The sequence below is a fragment of the Eurytemora carolleeae genome, unplaced genomic scaffold (genome assembly GCF_000591075.1).
Source record: "Eurytemora carolleeae unplaced genomic scaffold, Eaff_2.0 scaffold7, whole genome shotgun sequence".
NCBI lineage: Eukaryota > Metazoa > Arthropoda > Copepoda > Calanoida > Temoridae > Eurytemora > Eurytemora carolleeae.
The window spans coordinates 562,322-576,889 of NW_019396407.1; the positions used below are offsets into that span (position 1 = coordinate 562,322).

Consider the following 14,568-nt stretch of genomic DNA (forward strand, 5'->3'; position numbering starts at 1 on the left):
TTATTTTACTTCTATTTATATTCCAACTCCTACTCCGTATTTTACTCCTATTTATATTCCAACTCCTACTTCTACTTCTCCACTCTTAATCATACCCCAACTCCTACTCCTACTTATATTCCTATACCCTTATTTCTCCTTCACTCGTATTACTATTATTGTATATGAATAAAAATCAATAAAGCAATGCACTGAGTTTCTCAAATATTCTACGAGTCGGTTTTTCTTACGATATATTTATATACAAAAGAGACAAAAAATACAAACTCTAAATCGAACGATACTTATACAAACTAAATATTATGAATCAAATCAGTTTCATCAAATAGGAGAATTCTTCAAGGGAACCTAACAAATAGGGAGCTGGTCTACTTTTCGTCCTTACAGATGATACAGTATTAAGTACATTCAAAGATGCATTATATTATATTCTAAAAAATGATTTTAAATTACTATTTCAAAAAAATATTTTTCAGGGGCGAATTTTTTGTGTTCGGGGAGGCCCTAGAGCCACCTTCAGTGTTCCCCAGGGTCTGGAGACGACAGAAGGAAACTTTAATTATTTTTATGAAATAATGGTATTCCCTTAGTTTGTTACTTTGTTCTACGTTAACGAAATTTCAGCTGGCTAAAAAAGGGGAATGTCGGATTCATAATCTTTTAACATTGTTCAAATCAAGAATTAATTTAATATCCTTTTTTTCATTATAAATTAATCTATCTTTAATTGTTGTGACTTTTGAAAAGATCTATGCTGCAAAGACAATAGAAGAAATTGTCAGAATTCAACACATTTATCGATAGAAAAACAATATTTTCCTCATCGTTACTCAGTTAGAGGTTTGACTGAAGTGTATTGTTGTGAATCAGACATTAATGGTAACTTTAAATTATAACTACGCAAGTGCCTGAATATGAAATCTATTTTTTAATTTAAACTTTAATCTATATTCTAAAAAGTATTTAAATAATTAACCCTGTATAGTTCCACTATGACAATGTTCCCGTAGCCTGCTTAACCCTATTTGCTGTGCAAACGACTGAAGGCTGGCCAGTGTAAGTACATATGAGCGATACACTACAAGATGAAGAATTAACGTTTCTTCTTGTTTAAAAACGTTCTTTTGAAAAAAGAACAAATATTTTCATAACAACGCTAAAAATTCAACTCAAACTAAAAATTCTAATTCTTTGGAACCTGATGGTGTAAACCTCTTTTCTAATTTAGCCTTTGTTATCTAAAAGAATTATATAGTTCATAATTGCTAAGTAATATGACATCAGGTTGCAAAGATTCAGGGATTAGAAAATCAAAGATTGTTGCAAAAAAGTGGGGTAGGTGCGAAGGTACCTAAATGCATAACTAGCACAGCTAAAAAAATACTATTATTATTGTATATTTTATTCCAATTGATAAAAACATTGCCGAATATAAAGTCTATGGGAACCCCGCTAAATGGTATGCGGGACTGAAGTATATTCTCCAACTTCTTCTTTAAGATATTCTTCCTGGTTTGAACTTGGTTCCTGCTTCATCTTAGCATTATTGAACTTGGTTCATACAAAAAACTCAGTTCTTTTGAGCCCCAACCTCTATATGGGATGTTTTATCTTACATTATGAAATAAAACAAATTTCTTGTTTTTTAATGCCTAATTTTTTTAAGATTAGAATAACATTCTTTAACTATAACTGTCCATAAACCTTTTATTGGATTTATATAAATAATTTTGGATGATCGGTCCAGTATTAGTATTTTTGCCAAGTCAAATTTATACACAAAAGGACATTTTACTGTTTTACATATTTACATTTTTAAGTAGATGTGATACATTATCATAATAACAGATTGAAACTCTAACAATTTAATCTATGAATTATCAAGAAGGAATAAACCGAAAAACATTATTTATAACAACTGGGATGAGAAAAGCTGAAAGAATGTGTTCAATAGGTCGCATATCAAAAGTGTTATTTTATTATTTATTATTAATTGGTTTTAAGAAGCTGAAGCAAATCTGTTTTGATGATTAATTAATCTCAAATTCTAATTCTACTGAATTGAATGCACATTTTTCATAATATTTGTTTTTCATCTCATTCTTGATCTTTCCTTTCTTTCTTGATAAATTTAATTATTTGATTTAATTTAGTGTTCTTCAACAGTCTATGGCTGTAACCTACGAAGACCAGGGCCCTATACCAATATACAGGTAAACTTAAAAAATATTATTTTCTTTTAAAGAAAGTTCTTAAACCGATCAAAGACTAAAATATCAAAATTTAGGATTGAGATGTCAATCTTCTACATAGTTTACTTCATCGTCTTCCCCTTCTTCTTCGTCAACATCTTCGTGGCCTTGATCATCATCACCTTCCAGGAGCAGGGGGAGGCGGAGCTTCAGGAGGCGGAGATAGATAAAAATCAGGTAGGTAGCGGAAGAACTATAGAAGACGGTGAAAGACTAGGTATGTATTAGCGGAAAAATTAAAGGAGGTATGCAGTGGTGGAAAAATAGAAGGTGGAGATAGTTATAAATCAGGTATTTAGTGGTGGAACTATAGAAGGAGGAGATAGTTATAAATCAGATATGAAGTGGTGGAACTAAAGAAGGTGGAGAAAGAAGTTATAAATCAGGTATTTAGTGGTGGAACTATAGAAGGAGGAGATAGATATAAATCAGGTATGTAGTGGTGGAACTATAGAATGTGGAGATAGTTATAAATCAGGTATGGAGTGGTGGAACTACAGAAGGTGGAGATAGATATAAATCAGGTATGTAGTGGTGGAACTATAGAAAGTGGAGATAGATATAAATCAGGTATGTAGTGGTGGAATTATAGAAGGTGGAGATAGATATAAATCAGGTATGTAGTGGTGGAACTATAGAAGGAGGAGATAGTTATAAATCAGGTATGTAGTGGTGGAACTATAGAAGGTGGAGATAGTTATAAATCAGGTATGTAGTGGTGGAACTATAGAAGGTGGAGATAGTTATATATCAGGTTTGTAGTGGAAAACTATAGAAGGTGGAGATAGATATAAATCAGGTATGTAGTGGTGGAATTATAGAAGGAGGAGATAGTTATAAATCAGATATGAAGTGGTGGAACTAAAGAAGGTGGAGAAAGATATAAATCAGGTAGGTAGTGGTGGAACTATAGAAGGTGGAGATAGATATAAATCAGGTATGTAGTGGTGGAATTATAGAAGGAGGAGATAGATATAAATCAGGTATGTAGTGGTGGAATTATAGAAGGAGGAGATAGTTATAAATCAGGTATGTAGTGGTGGAACTATAGAAGGAGGAGATAGTTATAAATCAGGTATGTAGTGGTGGAACTATAGAAGGTGGAGATAGTTATAAATCAGGTTTGTAGTGGAAAACTATAGAAGGTGGAGATAGATATAAATCAGGTATGTAGTGGTGGAACTATAGAAGGTGGAGATAGATATAAATCAGGTATGTAGTGGTGGAACTATAGAATGTGGAGATAGTTATAAATCAGGTATGTAGTGGAAAACTATAGAAGGTGGAGATAGAAATAAATCAGGTATGTAGTGGTGGAACTATAGTAAGTGGAGATAGAAATAAATCTGGTAGGCTATATGAGGCAGATATTAACAAGCAGGCAAGAAATTTGTTAATAATCGAATTAAAATCTTAGCATTGTGACTTGTAAATTTATATTTTCATGTATTTTTTATTTAAATATTTTATATTTAGATATATATGTATATATAAGTTTATTTATATTCATTTATCAAGGTTACCCCTTATGTACACAACTTAGTATTCCAGTAGGATATCCAATAAGTTTGGTTGAGGGTTGTTGGGGGAAATCTCAGTAGAATTTATATTAATATATATTGGGATATGCCAAGGGGGGGGGGGGAATTAATGTTTAATCAAAATTAAAAAAAGTAATTTTAAAAATAATTTGTTTATTTTTTTTAGAAATCTTGCATCGACTTTGCCATTAATGCACGTCCATTGGAGAGATACATGCCTGAGGTAGGAATTTATTTCTTATAAATTAATACCAGACTTTTCCTGTCTTACATATTACATAATTTAACAGAATCTATTATGTATCCTAACTTTTCAAATCAAATCAGAAATGTGGAGATTTTCTTTCAGTCCAAAAATGTATATTTCCTTACTAAGGACAAAGACATACAAAAATCAAAATATTTTTAAAACAAAAAAATTTAGTTTTTTCTATTCTAACATTTTTTTATTCTAGATTTTTACAAAGGAATTGAGTCTTTACCACAAACTCTGATTTTCTAATTTCTATATCTTTGCAACCAAATGTTGTAGACCTTTGATATTTCAAACTATTCATTCTGCTAGAGCTTATAATCTAAGTTTGAAATATTTAAGATGTACACCATCAGGTTCGATAGATATTGGGGATGGCAAATTTGAGTTTGTTGCAAAGACTCAAATCCTTTTCCAAAAAATTGAAATTAAGTATGAAACGTGAAGAGAATGTTAATTAGAAAATATAAAATATATATGTATACTTCCAAACAAAAACACATTTTCTTTTGCATGGCGATTATGGTGCACATTTTAGCACCACTTATTGCAAATATATTTTTGATATAATTTGTTAGCTTTGATAAATGTTGTCACAGTTTTTAGAAAATTGTTCTCAGATTTACCATATTCACTCCTTCTTAAACTTTTTTAATCTTTTAGAGACTGATTAGTCTCGCTATCTTGCGCAGCCAGAAGAAGGTAAAAAGTTGGTAGATCTCCTTGATCAAATTCTAGATCATCTTGATCAAATTTTAGATCATCTTGATCAAATTTTAGATCACCTTGATCAAATTCTAGATAATCTTGATCAAATATTAGATCACCTTGATCAAATTCTAGATCGATTCAATCAAACATAAAAAGATCAAATTGGTCAAATTCTAGATAATTGGCTTTAAACATAAATGGGTTATTGAGGGAAATAATAATAATTTCTGATCAAAATTATCAAATTTTAATTTTATCTATTTAACACAAAATTAGAGGTCAACACTTTTGTGTTTTAAATTTGATATTCATACTTAGGGATTAAATCCAGTTTTCTTAGATAACCCATTGTGATCATGTTATACCCGGAAAGAGGTTAAAACCTGCTGAAAAGCAATATTTCTCACAAGATTTCCTAAGATTAATCTCAATAATTTAAGAACATTCTGATAAATTGATAATTAGATAATTTCTTAGTTATTTTTATCAAGTCTAATCAATTGAACTTAAATAATAAAGGTTTTGATCCTTTTTTTGATTGTTTTGATCAATGAATTAGATTAATGTAATAATATGTTACTGAACTTGATCTTAAAAATTAGGTTTATAACGAGATAATATCAGAACAGAGAGATTCAGTAAATTATCTGATATTTCACTATAGTTAGAATAATTGTTAGGCGCAGAATATTTTCCATTATCCACCACCCCACCCCCTCCTCCTACCCCAGTGTTCTTTGCCCGATATTTAATGTTTTACGTATAACTTTTTTTTGGCACACTGTACATGTAGATTTGGTAGAGAAATACAACTGCATTCACGTTTGTTTGTTAAACACTAATTACCTTTTTCTGATGTTGGAAATTTTAATCTTTACTTTAATAGAAATTCTAAGATTCCCACTAATGATATATCGGTTTGTTTATTATTCATATAAATATTTTCAAATTAATTTTGTTCTTTTGAAGATGAAGGCTGAGTTAATTTAGAAACGAATCCATTTGTTCTTTTTTATTTTTATTTTCATTTGTAAAGATTTCAAAAAATATTTTTTTTTCTGTTTGTGAATGGAATGTTCCTGTAATTTTCAAATTTCAATCAATTTTTAAAAACTTACCATTTGCTAAATAAGCGTAGCCCAGCCTTATTTAACCCTAACCAGGGTTGGGGGGGGGGCGTTTTTTTTTCTGGCACTCTTATTTTTGACACTATCATCGTGAAATTTTGTTACTTTTATGAATAGTAATTTAAAGGATTTTATGTAAACATATTTTTTTATGCATAGGGTTGGGTACAGTGCAGAAAAAAGTCTGGTCTTTGGAAAAAAAATCTAAAATAGTCCATAAATTTTTTGTGACTAAAGCTACATATCTAAAAACTATATCTGAAAAGCCCTTGAAAAATAAATAAAGAAACATGTATCACACTTTAATATTTGTTTAAAACAAAGTAAAATAATTTTTTTTTTTAATTTTTCTGACCCTTTGGCGTTTTTTTTCAACCCTCCCTAACACCCAAACTATTAAAGTTAACGGTCTTAATTTTTTAAATGAGCTGGCCTTTGCAAATTGGGCTATGCACAATGCACATGCATTTCAAACCTATACCTATTCTTATTCTCTAAGGTCCTTTTCTAGAGGGGGGGGGGAAGGCGCAAAACCCCCCAGGCTATACATAGATTCAGACACCCCAGCCTTTATAGGGTTAAAAAATCTTTTAAAATCTTGATATTCTCCAGTTTCACTTTTCCTCTTGTATTTAGTGTTGGTCTAAAAGTGTATGAATACCATCTATTCACATTGTGAAGGGTATTTTCTTCTTCCAGTACTATTGTTTCATATAATATAAACTCACCAGGCTTTTAATTTTATTTATTGATAATGGAAGCAACAGGGGGAGGGATATTTTATGCAAATTCAACGAAATATAAATCATTTTTGTTTTCTGAACAAAATCACAATATTTGGGCTCCACAGATCTAGATCTATTTAAGTTTTGGATCTATGGTTTCGCCCAAGCATGTGGTCCATGGATCTGCAAAAGAATGTGGATCCATAAATCTGAATCCAATTGGCAAAAGTGACAAATTATGTTATGAAAAAAATAAGAAAATATGAAAATGTCCCCAATTTGTATCATTAATCACATTGAGCAATTATGTTTCTTATTAATTATATGTAGTTTAACAGGAAGAAATAAATGTGTATTTAAATGAAGTTTTTTATGTTTATTTTTTAATTAAACTTCTTTATCAAAAGTATTTCCTATGTTTTTTCTAATATTGTTCAAAACATGTGTTCATAAAATAATCGAGGGAGAATTAATGAACACTTCTAATGTTGTTCAAAACATGTGTTCATAAAATAATCAAGGGAGAATTAATGAACACTTCTAATATTGTTCAAAACATGTGTTCATAAAATAATTAAGGGAGAATTAATGAACACTTCTAATGTTGTTCAAAACATGTGTTCATAAAATAATCAAGGGAGAATTAATGCACACTTTTTTACTGTTCGCAGTTCTCTGAAGTTTTTGAATAGACATTTTCTCTTTGACAATAAGATTTTCTCGTTATTAAGATATAAGATACAGAGAATATTAATGTCATAAACCTTTCTGATATGCTGTACCAAAATAATAGTGTTAAACTTGCAGGTAGTTTTAAGTTTTGTGTGTGGATTTTATTTATATTAAGATTGAAAGCATTACTCTAAAAACATTTTTAACTCTCCTATCTTTTATGACCTAAAAGGTAGAAAAATTAAATTTTTTGGTTAGAAAGAAGTTTAAAAATTATATGTTTTATCAAAAGCTTTCCAGTGAAAGAAGCTGTGACTGAAAATATACAATATTTAAATCTAGGATGACTATTACTTTTACATAGAGTGCCTAAGTCATTGAGAACTCATTTATGATTCTTTATTAAGCCTGAAATTCTGTCTAATAATAAGTGTTAACCTTGTAGCCCTGGTATTCCAAGCACCTGTAGTACTATGCACAAAAATGGATGAAATTAAAATCACAAGAAATTGAACCTAGTGATGCTGTGATGTATTTCACCATGTAGCTGTTATATTTTGCAACGACTGTACACAAGCTTTTAGAGACTAATAAACCCATGTTAATAAATAATATTTCCTTTTTTCTAATAATAATTAATTTTGATGATATTTTAGGAGCGGGATAGCTACAAGTACAAACTATGGCGACTGGTTGAATCTACGCCTTTTGAGTACTTCATCATGACTTTGATTGTGCTTAATACAATTCTTCTCATGCTTAAGGTAAGGTTTTCATGTAAAAACATTATTTAATATTTGTTTTACTGCATCTTACAATTAATCAGATGCAGTCTTAAAAGATATAGTTTACAAGTTAGGTTCATAAATTGCTTTTCATATCTTTATAAAGACAAATAGTCTGGTTTTAAAGTTAAAACCACTGAAATCTAGTATTTTTTTAGAGGAGAAAACTAATGAAAGATGTAGTTCAAGGTTGCAAACCTTTTGAAAAATGTTGTATAATGAAGGTTTAAATATTGTATCAAAAAGGTTATGAGCCACGAGCATTTGTGATTTATGCCATGCCTCAATTTGCCATCATAAGCTTTTCAAATCCTGTATAGGAATGCACTTTAAATAGTTGAGCTTTTTTTTTTAAAGAACTAGAAGAAAAAGCAAATATTTATGATGGCATAATTCCACACCCAACTTGCATGTAGGTGTCACACTTGATAACATGCATTATTTACAGCAACATACAGCCTAGGTGCAAGCAGTCTTGATTTTTTTGTTTTTATGTTTTCAAAGTGGTAAAAATATTTAGAATATTATTATACCTGGAAATGTTTTTTAAAGTAATTTATTTTCCCTATTCAGTGAAACTTAAAAATACATTCCTGGCATGCTGGGGGGGAAATTATTTTTCAAAAGTGGAAAAAGATTTTTTAAGAAAATTTATATCCCTGACTTAAACCATAGTTTTTAAAAAAAACAATAAGATCAGACTGTTTGTTTAAATCTAAATTTATGTATGATCTGTTAAATATGATGCAGTTATAACAAAATCCCTACAATTTATCCATTACTGTAGTGTATAGACAGACTTAGATGTAATTTAAACCTGGAATTGATTTTATTTTATCAATTACAAACTCAGACATATTTGTCTGTTTTTATGATGCTTACCTCTTACTCAAACTCTCCTATCTTCGCAACATTATTTGTAAGATTTTGATATTAACAGTGAATTCTCCTGGATCACAGATTCAGTTTGCAATGTTAGAAGTGTTCTGTAAACAATCAAGTTGCTAAGATATTAGGATTTAAAAGATTTTGTGACGGCGGCAATTTTTCAGAACTTTTATTGTTGGACATCAACCCTAGATATAATTCTAGAAAGTGCACAACCTGGCATTTCCTTTCAAACAACTTTTTTCCTAGTCAGGAATTCTTTTATAATGTTTTCTCAAGCATTAAACATTTAGTTTACTTTACTTAAACCTTTCCAGGTAAAGGAAAAGTGTGCACTTATTTGTGAGGGTGACCATGTTTTAAGATGGTTAAGGCTTGAAATATGAACTATTATATATTTCAATTATAATTGTGTAAAAAGCAAACCATAAACGTTTTTATCCATGTAACGTATAATACTAACATGGATTATTCATATTGTTTTCACTCATTTAAAGAGACTGTTGAAGTAATTTCAAGTAACTCATGCACCCCTGACCCTCTAGTAAAAGTAAATTCAACCTGAAGTCTGACCGTGTCAACCTTGTTGCACCATTTAGTCCTGTTGAGTGTCTGCTTTATTTACACAATGTCTGGGCGATACAGTACAAACTGGGACCAGAAAGGTTGACTTGGCTTGGAAATTCAAATGAACTACGGCTGCCCCTGAACTATCCATTTAAAGAGTTGGGTGTCTGATTCACAATGCATTGGTAGCATGTCAATCTTTGTCTCAGCAAAAATTATGGAAATTATCAAGAAAGGAAATTTATTGACAATATCTTCCTAATTCTTACTGGGAGGAAGGTTTAGCAGGTACCACAGTGACTTATGCTCGAAACCTTTTAAATGGGGTTATTAGAAAAATTTTAAAAAAGATATTTAATTAGAAAACTACATTTATGTTGTACTGTATACAGACATTTTTGCAAGTAGTTTAGTAGATGTTTAATGTTAAATGTAAACCATCCCTGGCCATATTCACTCATTAAAATTGAAAAATTTAACATCTACAGAGTTAGTTTTTGTTCTTCAATATTAGTTGTCCTTTTAATGGTCAATTGCATTAACTAACCTCAAATGTTGAATTTCTCAGGTACTCATCTTTAGAAGGAAAGGAAAACAGTGTGTAAGAAGGGGACACATGTTATCATCAAATTGTGTTTTAACTAGATATTTTATTACACTGGATTTATCCTAATTATGTGGGGAAATTGTTTGCATGGTCTTATTGTTCTATTTATTTTACAAACACAAGAAAGTACTGGATGTCATGATGCTGATCATATTAAAAAAATAATAAAATGATCACTCTTTGGATTGGGCACACCTTTCCAACACCATTTATTGTATTGTATTTATGTTTTATGTATTAAACATTACATAACCTATCCTTGGAAACATTTAGAACAATCCTTTATGTTTAGAAATAGGCCCATGGGTTTATCCTTGCTATCCTAGCTGTTGAGTATTAAGATTGTGAAAAAATAATATTATGTTTACTTTAAACAAAATATTATATCCTTTTCAAAAACAAGGTAGAAAGGGATTGCCATCTACTCAGCCCATTCCTAATTCACTATAGAGACCGGAACTTATGAATACTTTATTTAAAAATCTTTATCAAAACCAGTGATTGGGTTTTTCTGAGCTTTCATTCAAACCTAAACAGGCTAGGGGGTGGGGGTATGGGGCGTTTGACGCCCAACCTTTAGTATTTCTTCCCTAGAACTTTTTTGGGGGAGGGGGGGCATGGGACCCCCCCTGACTATACATGGATATAGCCCCCCCCCCCCTTTATAGTGTTAATAAACTGACAAACCAAAGGTATGCACATTAAACTCAATATAATTGTTTGCCTTAATCAATTAATTAATTATAAATTTTGTTCCAACTGATATAAAATAAAGTTGGGACAGGGGTAAATATTTTCTTGAAAATTACTTTTCACACCTCCTCTTTTCCCAAAGTAGTTCAGTAGTTTATGAATGAAAAAAAACTGTTGACTTTTGTGTAAGTAATAAAATTATTGTTATTTCATTTTTAGTTTTTTCTCAAAATATATACTCCTGAATTGCGGTCTCTAGTTCATCATCAAGGTGCATTTCATGATTTCTTTTCAGTATAGTTGCATAAGAATTGCACAGGGCTTTTGTAGATGCATTGTTGAGATAACCCCTTGGGTAACACATGGATGTAGTAGAGATGATGTGTGTATGTTTAGTTTTATGGAGCTCCAGAACCCTATTTACTCAGTCTTCATTATATGAATACTCTCTTCACTGGACTTTTCACTCTTGAGTGCTTTCTAAAATTGCATGCGTACGGATCAAGGGTAAGGTTTGAAAAGCTTAAGCAAGCTTGTGAACGTGATGCATGTGTTCCAACGCAGCCTGCTATTTATTCTACCTGCCTGCTGTGTGATTTTAAGCTTCTTCAAAAAGTGATCAGTTTCAATTATCTTTTATGCACTGTCAGGAGTGACTAAAACAAGGAGATCTGTATAGGCACATCTTCAAAAAAGTACATTGTAACCAGCTGTAATTAAAAAATGAACTAGTTTACCAAAAAGCAGGTTACAGTATGCTTAAGGAATAGTAATCTTTGAACATATGGCAACTCCCTTTACACATATGCATGAAAACCTTGCACTGAAGTTGGTGATGATTACTTCATTATACAATTATTTAAGTAAATGATTAATGATGAACGATGTGTACATATGAAAAGGTATCAATTAAAGGTTAAGTTTCTTGTTTATCTTGTGAACAAGTTTGCACAATTTTCTACTATATCTACACATTCTACAAGTTGTGCTAACTCATACTTTGCTACAACAGGATTTGGAATATTTATACTTTAAGGTTTAAAACTGTTATGAATAATTTTATGTAAGATTCTTCTAATATAAGATTCTTAGAAAGATATTTTAAACAGTTTTATTGCTAAAAGCTTTGGTTGAAAACTTTATTTAACTATTAATCTTGTAACATATGTCTTGTATTTGATCAGTTATTTTTTCTGAACACATACTGCACTTTGCTAATATTCTATACTGCATATCTTTAAAGTACAGACAAGAATCTAGGGGTAAAAAGATGTTTAGAATATATACCTGTATAGCTGTAGTGTTGGGTATCTTATCTGCATTTAGAAAAAAAATTATGAGTTTTTAATAATGTTCTAAATTGTCAATCTCTACATTTTTGCATTTCAATTTGCAAATAAAGTAGTTCCAAGAAATCAAAAGTAAATACTAAATTTTTTTTTAAATCTTAGAAAACCTTTATTTTTTTCAACACTGGTAAAACAGGATACTTAACACTATTCAGCAATAGTTTTTAGTATTCGCTCTATTTAAAGAGTGAAATGCTGAATTAAAGTGTAAGCATTTAGACTACTCAGCCCAATAGTTTTCAATTGTTAAACTTACCTGGATTCTTGGTTGTCATTATTTTGCTTGGTTTGATTGTGGAGTCCCTAGTTTCATGGTGCCCCGCTGATACTTGTGGACATCCTCTCCTACATGAACCTTACCTTCACCTTCTGTTTCTCCATCGAGTGCATACTCAAGCTTATTGCATTCGGACCAGGGGTGAGTAATCCAACCTTGGGTTGGTAAAGTAGCAATATGTCCAAATGATTTTCAATTTATCTAATTATTCATTCCACATTTCATTTTTACAGGCTGCTTAATGTTTGAATCCTTGAAATTCACAAAATATTCTTTTAGCTGATAAAAACCTTTGTTTAAATTCAACTTTTTTTTACAAATTTAAAATGTTGTAGTCATGATTTACTCTTTCAACAAAAGAAAACTAAATATAAACTATCAACACTTTTATTTTTCACAAAATCCTTTTAAGCTAGTCAACAGATTTTTATTTATCAAATAGGTTCAAGACTTTTTAAATATAATTCTTTTGTAACTTCAACTGAAATTTGATACTTGATGGATGTTAAAAATATTTCTAGGAATTTGACAGAAATGTGAGATCCCAGAAATGCATTTCCAAAGTTTTTGACTGAAAAGCCAAACTTTTTCAATTTTGAAAAAAACACTCTGATTGACCATCCAACAACTCTTTTACTCTACACAACTCTCCCTTTCTCTCACTACCCTAATATTTCCATAACTGATGGGTATATATTTTTAAGAACTACCCCCAGCCCGGGGCTGGAAATAATTTTGAATACATTGGTGAAAACAAAATTAAAAATCAAACATTAAAAATCAAACATTAACTATCAAACATTAACTGGCAAGTTTTCCACCCCAATTGATTCATATTAAGGAGCAATATTTTTCAAGAAGGGTGGCAGGGTAAGGGAATATATACCCCTGCTTGAACTGCTTGATACAGCACTGCCTTGAATTCAAGCAAGGTTAAATCACGAAGAATTTGCATGAAGTATTTACTTCATTATTTTGTTCTCATTCTCTTTGAAACTTTTTCTGAAAAGGGACTGTCAGTGGATTTCTAAAATAACCCTCCATTTAAATTGTTAAATTTCCTATTTTGGTTGAGATATTTTTATTATTGTGACTTGGACTTTTGGAGTAGAGACACAGAATGAAATTGACCAAATTTAACTTTTCTCAAGGTCAGAAATCATGATATCTTTCCAATTATTTGTCAAATAACATTTTTAAAGAGGTATTGTTGTGAACTTTAACCTTTAAATAGAGGGTCCTTTGAAATAAAGTAGATGCAGCCACTTTAATTATGTTTTTCATGTGTCGGTTGGTTTTATTTTATTAAATATTATTAAGGTTTGCTTATTTTTCTTCAAGTTTCTAAATATTTTGAAACTGTTGTACATACCAATGTTGTACATATTTTTTGCTTAATAACATACTTTTTAAAACAACTTTTGAATAAAAATATTTGTGATAATGCATTAAATATTTACAAAAAAATTTATGAATAAGTTAAAAAAAATAAATTATCATTACAGGTATTTTACAAAATATGTTGATAAATATTAAAATGTAATATTATTACAGTTCTATAAAATAATTTACAAATAATGTTGTTAAATAATGTAAAAGATTGTTTAATAATGTTTAACACTTATAATTAATTTGTTTAGAGTTACTTCAAGGACAACTGGAATATATTTGATTTCATCACAGTTGTTGGATCTATTGTTGATGCATTGATGGTGGAGTTTGCGGTAGGTTTAATAATTAATTTACTTTTTTGTTAATATCATCGCCTCGTGATCGTTAACCCTATACCGATTGGGTTATTTTTGTCAAATATAGATTGGGGAAGGGTGTTTTTCACCCCCCCCCCCCCCCCATAATTATGTCCTTACGAGTTGAGATTGGGGAGTGTGGCACATGTCCCTAGTCCAACTTTTCAAGTCCTGCTCATTAAAAAAATAAGAACTCAAACTTTAATGGTTAAAAAGTTCAAAAAGTACAAAAATAATCATTTTTACTTTTGACAAATATTAACATGCGACAATTACATCCATTTGTCAAGGACTTATCAAATATACATTCAGCTTAATTAATAAAAAAGTTATAAAACAATTCTGATTTTTTTAAACACCGGCCATCCGTAGG

At 30.4% G+C, this 14,568-nt stretch overlaps 1 protein-coding gene across 1 annotated transcript in view; it reads left to right on the top strand.

The window, feature by feature from the left end:
* Positions 1 to 14,568, top strand: part of LOC111702673 (voltage-dependent calcium channel type A subunit alpha-1-like) — a 98,851-nt gene that overhangs the window by 61,391 nt on the left and 22,892 nt on the right. The window contains 8 exon segments of the mRNA XM_023474427.1: positions 477 to 549; positions 986 to 1,056; positions 2,154 to 2,213; positions 2,288 to 2,429; positions 3,960 to 4,016; positions 7,938 to 8,045; positions 12,478 to 12,588; positions 14,088 to 14,171. Coding sequence (XP_023330195.1) covers positions 477 to 549; positions 986 to 1,056; positions 2,154 to 2,213; positions 2,288 to 2,429; positions 3,960 to 4,016; positions 7,938 to 8,045; positions 12,478 to 12,588; positions 14,088 to 14,171 — 706 coding nt within the window.